Source organism: Lagopus leucura, unplaced genomic scaffold (assembly GCF_019238085.1).
Source record: "Lagopus leucura isolate 7727_CA_CO unplaced genomic scaffold, USGS_WTPT01 35276-1_obj-0_obj, whole genome shotgun sequence".
NCBI lineage: Eukaryota > Metazoa > Chordata > Aves > Galliformes > Phasianidae > Lagopus > Lagopus leucura.
Window position 1 is genome coordinate 24,222 of NW_024964369.1, and position 13,946 is coordinate 38,167.

At 58.7% G+C, this 13,946-nt stretch overlaps 1 protein-coding gene across 1 annotated transcript in view; it reads right to left on the reverse strand.

Annotated features, from left to right (window-relative positions):
• The window catches only part of FMNL1 (formin like 1), a 20,676-nt gene extending 9,425 nt beyond the window's left edge, over window positions 1–11,251 (reverse strand). Inside the window, 8 exon segments of the mRNA XM_042892038.1 lie at window positions 134–274; window positions 488–571; window positions 1,148–1,221; window positions 1,313–1,396; window positions 1,690–1,773; window positions 8,927–9,267; window positions 10,145–10,304; window positions 11,123–11,251. Coding sequence (XP_042747972.1) covers window positions 134–274; window positions 488–571; window positions 1,148–1,221; window positions 1,313–1,396; window positions 1,690–1,773; window positions 8,927–9,267; window positions 10,145–10,304; window positions 11,123–11,251 — 1,097 coding nt within the window.
• Window positions 11,252–13,946: the final 2,695 nt, after the last annotated feature.

The window sequence follows — 13,946 nt, forward strand, 5'->3', positions numbered from 1 at the left end:
AGTGACGGGAATCCATTTATAGGACCAGGACTGCATCTCCCTGCCGAGCCCCTCAGAGCTGGCACAGCATGGCATGGCGGGCTGGGGGGCAGCAAGGCAGAGTGGGGTCCGGTGCTGGGGTGCTGCATGTTACCTGACGGTGAGGTGCCGCACTTTGGAGATGCCGTGTGTGGGAGATGAGGAGTTGCTTTTGCTCAGGTCCTCAACTGACCGCTCCAGGGGTTTGCCCTTTTCAGAGCCCGGGCTGCCATTCTCAGTGCTCTCCATGTCATACCTGGTGGCCCACGGGGGGCAGGGACAGACGGGCAAGGAGCAACATCAATGCCAGCAGACACATGGGGACCCAAGGGCTGTGAACGTGGGCTGTTCAGAGCCCCCCAAGCCCGCCCAGCCCCTCTGAGCCTGACCCCAGCCCAGTGACGGAGCATCAGGGCAGGGGATCAGGGGAAAAGGGGCGGCTGGAATGCCAGTGGCAGTGGGGACGTACGCGACAGAGCACTGGGCAAAGGCGAGGTACTCCAGCAGCACGTCCAGCCCCTTGTTCTCCTCGTTGAGAAACTCCTGGACCCAGCTGGGGAGAAGAGGGGTTAGTGGGGTATTCCAATCCTTCTCTACCTCCCACCTCCCCTTCCACATCCCCAGCAGAGGGTGGGGAAGGCACCTAGGCACACCCTGGCCAGATGTCCCCAGACATTATGTTAGGACATGCAGGGGACATGGCACCACGTGCCATCTCTTCAAGACAGGTGTGTGTCACAAAATCCCAGTGCCTGACCTGCAAGGGACACAGCCCACAGGCTCTGCTGCCACCCCTAAGGAACAGCCCAGCAGCAGCAGGTCCCCATGCCCAGATAAGAGCACAGGAAACCCTCCTGCCATGAGGAACCAGGGTACCCAGTGTGGGGGGCAGGGTCCCATAGGTGGCAATGAACTGGCATGGCCAAAATGGGAACTGGGTTCTGCAGCAGTCGGAGCACCGCTGGCTGCTGCCTCAGCACCTCCATCCTCTCATCAGAGTCCTTCCAGACATGCAGGATGAGGCTACCAGCCTCTACCTGTGCCTCCACATCGCACTGTCACTCCCACAGCCAGAAGCCATCAGCACGTGAGCCTCTGCCCCATTATGTCCATTATCCCCACTCCTTACCCGATGTAGTTGGTCCTCAAGGAAATCTCCAGCTCCCGGAGCACCTGTGTTGACTCCTGCACTCGCCGCTTGAACTGAGGGAACAGGGACAGCCGAAGGGTCACTAGGCTGGTGACCAGCACAGGAGAACAAAGGCAGACTCACAAGGTGTAAGGCAGCCCTCACCTTCCTGCTCACACCGCCCGTGTCCAAGTAGCTCTTCAGCTTCTGGATGTAGGCAGACGGCGGGTTTTTCACCTGGAAACGCTCCTACAAACCACACAGAGAGGCTGAAGCCAGGACATCTGCATGCAGCATGGGGAAATGTCCCAGCTCCCAGCGCTGCCCAGAAGCACAGCAGCCACCCACCCCCTGTACTGCAGATGGCCGCCTATAAATGTTTAATCAGGTTAATAAGCTGCTGTCTCACTAATGGAGATGGATGCCAGCACTCAGATCCACCGCTTCAGCCTCATGTACCAGCAGCCACCAACTGTGAGTGGCATTTGGGGACACGGCCAGGAGCAGGGCCAGCAAGGTGCCACGCAGCACTCAGACCTCACCTGGTCACAGACAAGTTCCCACTTCTTCTCATTGTCGTACTGGCTGAGCAGCTTCATCTTGTCTGGGGGCAGGTTCATGGAGCTCTGTGGGGAGACAGGTGTCAGGGGCACGGCTGTCCCCAGAGTCTCCTCTGGGCACGTGGTGCTCCCCATTCATTCAGCACCCAGTGCCTCTGTTTGCTGGTGGGACCATGGGGACATTGCCATCCCCAGGATGTGTTCATGTCACCATCAGGCATCACAGACCCATCAGCAATGTTCCCTGTCCAAGGGTGTCTGGGATCCCCACTGCAGAGGGCACAGGAGCTGGGGGACAGGAGGTGCTGGGGGAATTGAAGTCACCCCTCCACGTCACAAGGGTGCAAAACTCTCGGCCTCAGCCATCCTGGATCCGAGTCCAGCAGCACCACCACCTTGAGTGGTGACCCAGGCTGGGGACGGGGCTGAGCCTCCACGGCCTGAGGGTGACGGATGGCCCGGAGCCCTGCCGCAGGCACACAACAGGCGCAGATGGTGAAATCAGTGTTTATTTGTGGACACAATCTGAGGGCAGGGTGCTGCATGTCACCACGTCCCTTCGTGCCAGCGTTGCACAACGCAGCCGCGCTGCCTCCCCACCCAGCAGCCTCTCCACCACCGCGGTCGCCCGAGCAGGACATGACGTGGTTTCCGCTCCCCAAATGGCAAGAGGCAGCCACCAAAACTGCTGCTCACCAAGTCTGGGGGCCCTGGGACACCCCAGGCTCAGCTCCTGCCTGCAGGGCACCAAAGTGCAGAGTGCCAGCGCGTCTCAGGGGTGTGGGGACACTGCGGGGTGACCTGCAGAGCCTCGGAGGACCTCCACTGTGCCTCCGGCACGGCACACATGCCTCAAGTTTAAAAGGTCTGAGATTTGATTTCCCAAAAGAGGAATTTTTCGGAGGCTCAGCCCCAAGAAAAGCAGGAGCAGAGCCTGGAAAAGCCATGGCCTGGCAAGACAGAGCGATGGCACATGGAGACAGTGCACAGATCCAACCCCGTTGAGTCAGCTTAACCTCCAGTTTTGGGCTACCCCAGCGCAGGGCTGTAAGATGCAGTCACCAGTGGGTGCAGCCCTTGGGACACCCACATCCCTGGGGAATCCCACAAGGGTTTGGCCAGGATTTGAGCCAATCAGGGAGAGATGCAGGCAGCCACAGAGGAGCCCATGAAAGAGAAGTGCAAGCACGCCAGGAAGGACCGGAAACCTCAGTGCCCACCTCCCACCAACGACCTGTTGGGCTGCTTTTGCAACAAACCAAACCGGGTGATGGGGGAAGGAAGGAGCCTGCACAGAGGCCGAAGCAATGGCCACCAAGATGCCTGGAGACCCAGGCCACCATGTCAAGCGGTGTTTGGCTGGATTTGGCCAGGCTTCCTGGAGCCAGCTGCTCCCCCCCACCTGTCCACAGCAGGTGAGCTCAGCACCAACACCAAAATTATGCGGCGAGGCCACAAACAGCCTCACTGTGAGGCCACCAGGCTGCATCAGAGTGGCCAGATGGGCCCTGGGAAGGCATGGCAGTGACACAGCCCAGGTTGCTGCACAGGACCTGCCGTGGGTGACTGACACCCCCAGTGCTCTTCCTGCTGGGGAGCCCTGTCCTCATAGATTCCCCTGTTTATGTGAACAGATGGGAGCCTGCAGACCCCAAGCCCACAGCACGTGTATAAGCTTTGCACTGGACTGTTCCAAAGGCTGAACATAGAATGTCCTGAGCTGGAAGGGACCCACAGAGATCACCGAGCGCAAATCCTGGCTTCCCCCAAGACAATCCAAAAATTAAACCAGCAGGGCCTGATTTTACCAGCTGTGAAGCTCTGAAAAGCCAAGAACAAACCTCACTGATGGGACAGGGCCTTGCATGGACTCCCTGCCCCAAGAATGCAGGCAGAGTGGGATGTCAGAGATGTCCCTACAGAGGTGGCCATGCTGGGCTCTGCCACCAACCCCTGCTGTCCCCAGTGAGGGCACAGCCCCTTCCTCACAAAGCAGGGCTGGGCCCGGGGGCAGGATGTGGCACTGTCTGGGTTACAAACAGGGTGGCGGATGCCTTCCCCACAAAGGCACGTGGTGCAGGGGAAGGAAGTGGCCTCCTACCCAGGACACTCTGCTGTGGTCCGTGGCGTCAGCCAGGAGCACAAAGAAGCTGCTTCTCACTTCTTGATGGAGGCCCTGGTGCTGCTGGGGGCGTGGGGCAGAGCAGGAGATGTGATGCAAGGAGACCTTGCAGATGGCAAAGGCAGGATTCAGCGCTCCTCCTTGGGTGATAGGGATGGTGAGGACAAGGATGGAGGGGACAAGGGGACTTACCCCAGCAATCACATCCCAGACTGGCAACCTCATCCCACCCAGCACCCACTGTCAAGCCCATCTCCATCCCACTGTGCCATGGGATGCACCCACAGCAGGCTGCACAGCCCACGAGGGCAGACACAGCTGCTGAGCAGCACTGCTGCCTGCCGTGCTCCTGGCAGCCTGAACAGATGCCACCAAGTGTCCCTCAGGGGCCCAACATCTCCAGCACCTGCAGTGACATCTCAGCGATCCCTGGCTGGAGGTGGCTGGCTGCGACCCTTACCACAGCAAAGCCAGCATGGGGAGAACTTGCTGCAGGGTTATGCAGGGACTTACCCTGCACCTGAAACCAGACAGAGGGAGGCAGCACCTACATCATTTCCCACTACGAAAAGGACTTCTGGTTGTACAGCAGCAGCATGAGGCCACGCAGAGGAACCCTGCTGGGCAGGCTGAGGGGTTCTGGGTGTCAGGCACTCCCTTTTTATTCCACACCCCGAGCAGCTTCAAGCAGGGCCAGTCTCTACACTCTGAGAGAAAATTAAAAGCATCCACCACGGAAGTGTTAGCTCTGCAAAACACGCGCAGTGCTGCCGTTGCTGGTTGGCTGCCCGGACAGCTCGAGTGAAACCCAGACTGAAACAAGACGCCCGTTGCTTAGGGATCCTGGCTGAGCTGCTGAGGCGTCTTCTGTGGTTTCCTGACCTGCACGGGGCTGTGGGGAGAGAGGGGCAGCGCGTGGGGCTGAGAGCTGGAAGCTCACGTGCAGATCTGTGTGAGCAGCAGTGTCAGGGCACACGGCAGATGCAGAGCCACACAGCAGCAATGGGGAGCTGCTCCCAGCCCAGCGTAAAGGCCCAGATGCCGGGCAGCAGCGACAGGACAGCACCCAGCTCAAGGCCACAGGGAAGAGTGATGACAGCAGAAAGGTGGGCTGGCAGCCAACGGGACGTGCCAGTCCCAGGACACTCCAACCCTTGTGGTGATGCTGTGAAGGTGATGCTCCTGCCAGGCAGGGCTTGGAGCACACCCGCTCTGTGGCACAGCTCTTCCTACATTGCCCCCCAGTGAGAGGCACCAGCCCCATCCCGCTCCAGCAAGCACATCTCTCCTTGCTACGCTGACGCGGCACAGGGGCCACGACCTCTTCCCAAGGCTCAGTGCCAGGTACAGGGGCAGCCTGAGCTCTCCCAAACCCCAGCACACAGCTACCAGGGCTAGGGCAGCACTCCCAGGAGCACCTCACCCTGCGAGGGATTCCCATGGCCAGGTCCCAAACCTGCCAGGTGTCAGAGGGGAAAAGCTGGTGGGGAAGCAGGCAGCACCCCACCAAGGGCCAGAGCCCACCCCAAAGGAGGGTAAGGAGTTGCTAAAGGACAGGCACTGCTACCACGCAGCTGCGGCCAAAGCCTCCCTGCTGCCTGCTGCTCCCGGCTCTATTTTAAGCACAAGCAGAAGCTGCTCTGAGCACAGGCAGGGAAATGAGACTTGTCAGCCACACTCACCTCCCCACCGAGTGTCCGCCTGGTGCCAGCATGGAGGGGGATCCCCACATCAGGACACCCTCCGGATTCAGCCAAGGGCTGAGCCAGACACACAGCACAGGCTTCCTTCCCATCACCGAGCTGCGCAGGCAAACGTCCCTGCATGGGGACACTGGGGACATCAGCAGAGCTGCACAGGAGCCCTGACAGCATGGCACCATCCCGCATGCTGCTGTGCTGTACGGGGACCAGGCTGGGGACGGATCCAGCAGGAAGCAGGGCACCGTTTGCCTTTCCTGGGTGAGATCCCCCAGCACACAGCACGGCTGCAATTGAGGCTCACAGCGACCAACCCCAGCGCCGCGCTCCGGCCGGCGGTCCATCTGCAAACATCTGCAGGGTGACGTTTGCTGGTTCCCCAGGACAACTGCAAACGCACACCAGTGGCTCCCGGCCACGCGGGGCCCCGCGGCACGCCATGATTCTTCAGCAACGTGAAGTTTCTGAGGTCTCCCAGTTTCTATCTCTGCCCTACAGGCTGCCCTGATTTCACAGAGCATTTGCGGATTTTAGGTGATACCAGCAGCTAAACAAGGGCTCTGGGGGAATCTGCCACCCGGCTCCTCGAGGGCTCAGAGAGTTTTTAGGTCTCTGCCCCTTCGGATGTGGCTGATCTCTCTTCCGGGTCCTCAGAGGGGCCAAAGCAAAGCTCTCGTGACCAGCTGAGCAGGGAGCTGCCACGGCTCAGCAGCAAAATCTCCCAGCAGAACCAGCACCGTCCCCATCTGAGAGCCCTCGCAGCTATTTCTGGATGCTCAGGCAGCCCAGCTGTGGTTCACCTCCACCACACCCTCATCTCACTGCTTCATTTAAGCCCTCCCTGGACCTTTGTTTGCTTCTTGATATGTCAAGGGGAAGAACAACACTGCCCTGAACACGCACACCTACATACCCCTGGCCCAGCAGCCAGGGACTGACTCCTTCCTCCTCCTGTCCCCATATCGCCTAACTCCTCAGCCACACCAGCGCTTCCCAAATTGCTTGGCACAGAAACAGCCCTGCCATCCCTCTGCCAATGCAGCATCTGTCACGGGTGCCCTAGCTGGGAACAAGCCAGAATTTCTGCACTAATACAGAATTCCCCATTTCTGAGCACACGGTGGCAGTTGGGACCCCCAAGACCTCGCTGCTGGCCTGACAGCCCTGGGCTGACTTTCAACCTGGCTTTCTCCCAGTAGCTCTCCCAGTTTGGGATGCCTGCCCAGAAACTGGTTTGCACCGATGTGTTCTCACAAGACCAGGATGCAGCAGCCCTGCTATGGCACTGCTGTCCCCAAGGCTCTGTGATGGACCCAGGTCATGTACCAGCAATAGCACAGATGGATCACCAGCACACCACTTCACACCTTATTGCTAATCCCACACCCTTAGAAGTAAAGAAGTGAATCCATTAACACCAAGAGTTTGTAGAGGTGATTAAAAATACAGTTGGTATATGAGAGGTATATGAGAGAGCCTGAACATCCACCAAGTGTCCCTCAGGGGCCCAACATCTCAGCGATGCCCTGGCTGGAGGTGGCTGGCTGCGACCACAGCAAAGCCAGCATGGGGAGGGTTATGCAGGGACTTACCCTGCACCTGAAACCAGACAGGGGGAGGCAGTTGGTGTGGCTGAAGGTCCTTTGTTCCTAAGTTGTGGGGGTCCTGCTGCTCCCCTGCCCTGAGTGGGATGGAAGGAGGGGGAAGGGAGCCTCTGTGAAAGGAGGAAGAGAGATTGGGACAGCCAGTTTCACAAGAAGCCTGGTTCCCGTGTCGCTGAAAGCTGCGCGCTCCTCCCAGCAGCGCCCTGCCAGGGACCCAGGAGGGTTGGGAGAGACTTTGGATCTCCACTTTGCCCTTTTTGATCACTTCTCAGTTTAGGCCTTTGAGCCCCTTGGAGCACACCTAGGCCCCATCTCACCAGCGGAAAGTGGTGTTTCCTGAGGCCTCGCAATCGCAGCTGAAGCACCTCAAGGTCCCCATCCCCTACCTGAAAGCACCGCACGCGTCACCCCAGAGCCATTGCAGGCACAGCCGCAATCTGAACCTCACCCTGCAGTCTGCACCCAAAGCACACAGCAAGTTACAGCAAAGCCCCGTCCCGGGGGTCCCAGGAGCATCACCCAGACCCTGTGTTGCAGAGCCCTTTGTGATCCCTCTGCAGTGACAGCAAGCCAAAACAGATGCAGAGGAGTCACAGCCCGTGTCTGCAGGCAAAGCAGACACTTCAACTGCGATGCCTGTCCCCATAATCCTCCTGTAATTGCTGCACGGCGGAAAAGCCTGTAAATAATCTGTGCTGGGCCGGGCCGGCGGGTCCTGCCTGCCGCGGGGCCACACACACACCGCGGAGCATCTCAGGTCACGGCGCCGGTGCTGCTCCGGCCCTCGTTGTGTAACGGCAGCCGCCGGAGCTGAGCCCGCAGCCAGAGCCGGGCTGCTGCTCCTGCACCGATTCAGGTGAGCGCATGGGCTCGCTGCAGGGGATAAGAGGATTAAAGCAGCAAATATGAACGCAGAAAGTGTTTCCCTGCTCTCGGTGCATTGCCGACGTGACTTTGCCGTAGAGCTTTTTGGTTAGTGAGGACACACGGGAGCACGACCTTCAGAGCGTGCCCCAGCTCCCCACGTGCGGGGCTTTGCGGGGAGGGAGAGCCGCGCTGCTCTCGCCTCCCGCTCCGGAGCTGCAGAGGGAGGAAAGGCCACATCACTGCGTGCGGGGGAAGGCGCAGGCACGGGGACCGCGTCCAGCACAGCTGTACAGCGAAGGTCACGGCCATCCTTCCCCTCCCAAGGACAGAGAGGAGCTGCCAGCAGCTCAGTCCAGCGTTGCCGGTGCCCGGCACTCAGCTCACCTCCTTCTGCTCTGCCTACCCGAGAGCCTCATGGGGCTGTGGGGCTGCAGGAGGGGGGGAATCGCCCCACGGCACAGGGAAGCCGGCGGTTTGCAACAGACCACGCAGCGAGGCTGGGGCTGATCTGCCCAGTTCTCACCCCGGCGCTGAGATGGAGAGAGGGAGGGGGAGAGGGTGAGGGAGAGCGCTGCCGGGATATGCCGTAGAGGAGCAGGGGAGGAGGTGAGCGAGGCAGGTTGGTATCTGTAGCACCGGCTCGCTGCAGCGTGCACGGCTGGCACTGCTCGCCGGCTACGCGCGGCCAGCTCCGGGCCTGCCGCCGGCTTCTCAGCCTCATCCTTGCGGCTGCAGAGCATCCCCGGGGCCGATTAGCCGATTAGCATCACCCGAGCGGGTAGCACGGAGATCGGGGCATCCCGCCGGCAGTTCCCGTGAGCAACGGGAGGAGACGGCCCACGCCGCGGGGATGGGAAAGGAGGGAAAAAAAAAAAAAAAAAAGCAGAGCAAAGCCCGGCCAGGACTGCGGCTTCTCCAGGACTCACCAGGACGCGGCTGAAGCGCTCCTCAAGCTCGTCCGCGGAGGGCATGGGCTGCCGGGCGGGCGGCGGCGGCCGCGGTGGGGTGGCGGCGGCGGCGGCGGGGCCCGGAGCCCGGGGGTCTCGGTTCTCTCTGGCCGCAGCCCCCTCCATGCCCCCGGCCGCGTTGCCCATGGCGCTGCCGCCGGGCCCGGGGTGCCCAGGGTGCCGGAGATGGAGAGGAGCGGAGCGGTCACGCTGCAGCGAGCTGAGCTGGGCAGGAAGCGGAGCTGCAGGAGGGATGGGGCGGGTGAGTGTCGGGGTGTTTTTTCCCCTTCTCTGTCTCTCTTCGCCGCTCGCAACTTCTCCTGGGCGTTATTGAGCCGCAAACGCCTCCCCCCGCCTACACCCCCGCCCCGCGGGCAGGGCTCCGCTGCGCCCCGGTCCCGACCGGCCGCCGTGCCCCCACAGCCCCGCGCCGCAGCCCCGGCACCTGCCGCCCTCCGCCGCAGCCCGGCTCCAGGGTCCCAAAGCCCACGGCTGCGCGGCGCCGGGCTGCGCCTCGGGGCCGGTTTCATTATAATAATATTTTTGTAAGAAAGGAAAGGAGGGAGACAGATGGGGCTGGGGAGGGCAGTGGGGACGGCTGGGGGCCCTCCTCTCTTCCTCTTTTCCCCCCGGCTGCCAAAGGAGGACAAGCTGAGGCTGTGCAAATTCACCACACCTCTGGGCAGGGCTCTGAGCATCCCCAGCAGCAGGGATAGAGCTCCGGGCAGGGAGGCACCAGCACGCCTCAGGGCTGGGGCATGGATGGATGGCAGACAGCTGTGCTGTGCTGTGGATCAGAGATGCGCTGTGACGCTGCCCAGCTCCCCATCCCGGCTCTGGAGGTGCCTCCCCAGGAGCTGACAGGACGCTCTGTGTGGGGACACCTGCCTGTGACAGGCACAGAACTACCCACTGCCCTCGGTAGAGGATGCAGGAAAGGATGAGGCAGCTGTTCTCACCCCGTTAACATGCAGCTCCTGCTTCCTGAAAGCCCTGGCAGAGCAAGGAGCAATTCATCTCCTCACAGCTCCTGCTGCACTGGCATCAATAAATGTACTTCTAAAAAGCTGCCATTACACAAGCACATTATTCCAGATGAGAGATGGAGATAAAGAGCTGCCGAGGGCCACGTAAGGACAGAGACCGGGACCCCCTGATGTGTGCCAAGGCCCAGCAGCCCCGCACAGCCCCACTCACCCGCCTGGGCTCCAATGCTGGCTCCATGTCTGCTTGGGTGCCGCAGCATCTCCTGATCTGCAAAGTGTGCCTGGTCACCTGTCGAGGTGTCAGGGCAAGCCACCTGCCACTCCAAAGGCCTGTGTGCTGGGAGAATGAGCCAGACCTGCTCTGTCAACCTCTGCAGCAAAGCAGGGATTTTTACCCTCACCACATGGCCTCAAAGCATTCCCCACCCTTCTGCAAACCCCAGATCCCACATGGGGATGTGTGACGTGCCCAGGGGAAGGCTGACAGGAGCAAGCTGCCACAGGTTCCTGACCTGACCTCGATGCACCGCTGCACCCTCCTCACACTGAGCACCATTCTCTGTGCCTTGGGAGGCCTGAGAGGAGCCACGGGCAGCTCACAGACACAGAAATTGGGGTCACCCACATTACGGTACATTCTGACATTCCACAGCTTGACTTTGCAGTTTAAATACCTTAGTTTCATTAAATATTTCATCATTTCACTGAATATTTTGCATACAATAACATCTGCTTCCCTTGATCCCAGCTGGGGTACAGGGCGAGAACAGTCTGCCTGCGCAGGAGAGCCAGCATAGAAAACAGGCCCAAAGATGAGCCCAGGTTGCCCACTGGGCCAGGCTGAGATCCCAAGAGCCAGAGGGGCCCTCCTCTGCAGGGTGCCTCACACCAGGGAGAAGTGCAATCCCTTGAGGGATGCCCCTCACCAATGCCAAGTCCCAGCAGAGCAGCACGCTGGCAGGGAGGTGACACAGGGCAAAGCTGAGAGCCTCGGCCACCAGGAGAGGCGGAGATGAGCCCCACGGTCCCGAATCCCGGCCACGGGGAGGGCTCTGACGGCGGGAGGGGAGCAACGGCGGCACGGCACCAACGGCCACGCTGGCACAGCTCCACACGGCGGCCCCGGCTCTGGAGCCGGGCACCAGGAAAGGCAGACGAGCCACTCGCCTCAGCCCCGCAGCAGCAGCACCGGCTGCTCGGAGAGCTCGGCCGCCTGCTGCCCCCCCCCGGCCCCGGAGCGCAGCGCAGCCTCATCCGCACCCACATGGACCGAGGCGGTGCAGCACCGCGGCCAGAGGGGAGGCCCCTCGCCCGCCATCGGGCTCAGCTTCACCGCTGTGCCTTCAGATGACTTTTCCCGCCCTCACCGAGGGACCGGCCCGGGACCGAGCTGCCCCGGGAGAAGCGGAGCCCGTCGAGAGCAAAGGCGGAGAAACGGGGCGTCGAGTGGCGGTGCCTGGGCCAAAATGGCGGCGAGCGCTGACAGGGTCCGAGGGGGTGGGGCCTCGGGAGGAACGGGCACTCATTGGCGGCCCCACAGCCAATAAAGCCTCAGAGCCGCTGGGTCGGGTGGTGGTGGGAGGCTTGGTTGGGTCATTCCGGAGCTGGCCAATCCAGCTCCGGAATGACCCAAGTTGAGAGAGTGGGGCGGGGCCGGGCCGAGCCGAGGCTCGTGGCTGTGTGTCACGTGAGAGCCGCCATGTTGGAGTGGCCCTGCCGCGCCTGCTGTCAGCCTCACCTTGCCTCGCCTCGCCTCGTGCTTGGCTTGATGAAGTGCTGCAGTGAGGTGATTTACTGACTGATCACCTGGCTCAAGAATGGGGCCCGCTGCAGTCGTAAAACATGGTGAGGCCCATCTGGGCGTAGCTGTGTGGTTCAGGTATTGCTGATGTTCTGTCCATCATCCCTTACCGCTTACAGCTCCTATCACCATTTAAGTGCCTTTGCATCCGAGCTCTGCCTGCCTTCTCTGCACTCCTCTGGTATTTTATTAGTGATGTGTGATGGCTTGATGGCTGGTGCTGCCCTTGAGTCGGTAGCCGTGCTCTCCCTGGTGTAACAGTCCTTAAAAGAGCGTTCTGGAAGTGATGTATTCACTTCAGTGTTTGCCCAGTGCTGATTTTTTACACTGAGGTTCACCTCAGACTTAGGTTTGTTTTCTTAATTCAGTTCAACTCGCAGCAAAATACCCATAGAGGAAATCACAAATCACACTTCTGCTTCCCCTCGCCCTGAATTTGCAGGCGGGAGAGATTCCACAAAGAAATATCATCGTATTCCTTGGTGTTAGTGCTGCCCAAGGGATATCTGCTGGTCCGAATAAGCATTCTTATGCCTAGATTCTGCAACCAAAGTAAACATGAGCTCTTCCTTAAAGCTTAGCTCTGACTGGACCCAGAACCTCAAGGTTTATTCAAGCAGCTGACTGTTCCTTGCATACCTCTGAGAAGCTGGACCCAAGAATAAGGAAGAGAACCACTTATCGAGGTTCTCCAGCTGTGCCACTCTCCCACCTTGCTGGCAGGCATCCAGTGATTGGTGTCAGTGTCCTGAAGTGGTGTGGCTGAAGCGAAGGGAGTCAGTCTCGATTGAAGGATCACTTATTAATTCCTTTCCTTGCAAGTGCTGAGATTGGATTTCTATTTTCAGTGCTTCTGAATTTCTCAGTGATTGTAATGAGTTCCAGGTATAACTCCACTCTTCATTTAGTCTATTGCTTTCTCTGACAAGTGTTCATTGTTCTGTGTTAAGCCACGGGAAGCAGTGGAAGGAGAAGAAATGTGTGCCGGAGGACACAGGCTTCTGTAGATAAATCAGCTTCTGTAGGTAAATTAATGTTTGCAGAGTCAAGTAGATGCAATCTTGAAGCAAAAGGCAAGATGATAGAGAGAAAGCTTGTGTCTGAACACCAGGATGTGAATTTTCAGGGCTGTGGGTAGTTTGAAAAATAGACTGAGATAAACATAGTTCCCAATGAGAAATATTTTGGTAATGTCACATGGTAAATAGCTCATCAAGGGATTGATTATATGTAAGTTGGTGTTTGCTTATCATCCACAGCTTGAAGGCATTCTGCTTGGTTCCCAAGGGATGTGTGTGAGTTTAGATCAGCCAGAGTCTGCGTAATGAAGAAAACATGGAACAGATGATACTAATGGGTGGAAATTAGGATATGATGTATGAGAGCATCAAGAGAAGCACTTGGAGGAGTAATGGAGGAGAAGAGAGTTCTTCAGTGCCTCTGTTTCTCTGGGAATGGAAGATAAATACCACAGACAGAATACAGAATGATTGTTTGTGTGTTTCTGGGAGCTTCTCCTCCAACTCAGAACCAGAACCACTTGTGAATTTGGCCAGAACCCCTCGTCATGAATGAAAAGTGTGTCTCTCACAGATTCTTACCAGGTTCTCTGTAGCAGTGAGTTCACTTCTGCTGCTGAAAATGTCTCTTATGGAAAAAGACAGCAAGTAGATGAACTCTATCAGGAGTTGCCTGACACAGTCTTTGAAGAGTCATATTTGGAATTCTTGCTGGGAATGACCTACAGCATACACAGCAGCAGCAGTGGCATCACCAAAAGAGGACTCGGGGGGGAAGCGGTGCTCGCCAAAAAGTTTGCCCTGTGTTCTGAGTGTAGGTCTGTGTGCACCAGCTCCCAAATCCGTCTGGATTCCCTTTCCTGCAATACATCTATTGTTTACAGGGGAAAGAGGGAGCCAAATCCTGGGCAGAGCGTGCTTGAACCCTGCAATACCACAGTAGTTTTTTTCTTGCTGGCTTCCCATGGGGAAATGTACGCAGAAGCAGCTGTCAGGAATTGATATTATTAACAGGAACAGGCTCTTACCACAAAAATATGAGCTGGGCTGTGTGCTGATAAGACCGTTTCATCGAGAGGGTCCACACCATGATAGCAAAACAGCAAGGTCACAGCATCCTTTCCTATTAGTCCAAGAGAAGAGCAGCTAGGAGCTATGAAATCCTCCAAACGAGAGTCTGCAGACACCTGAGC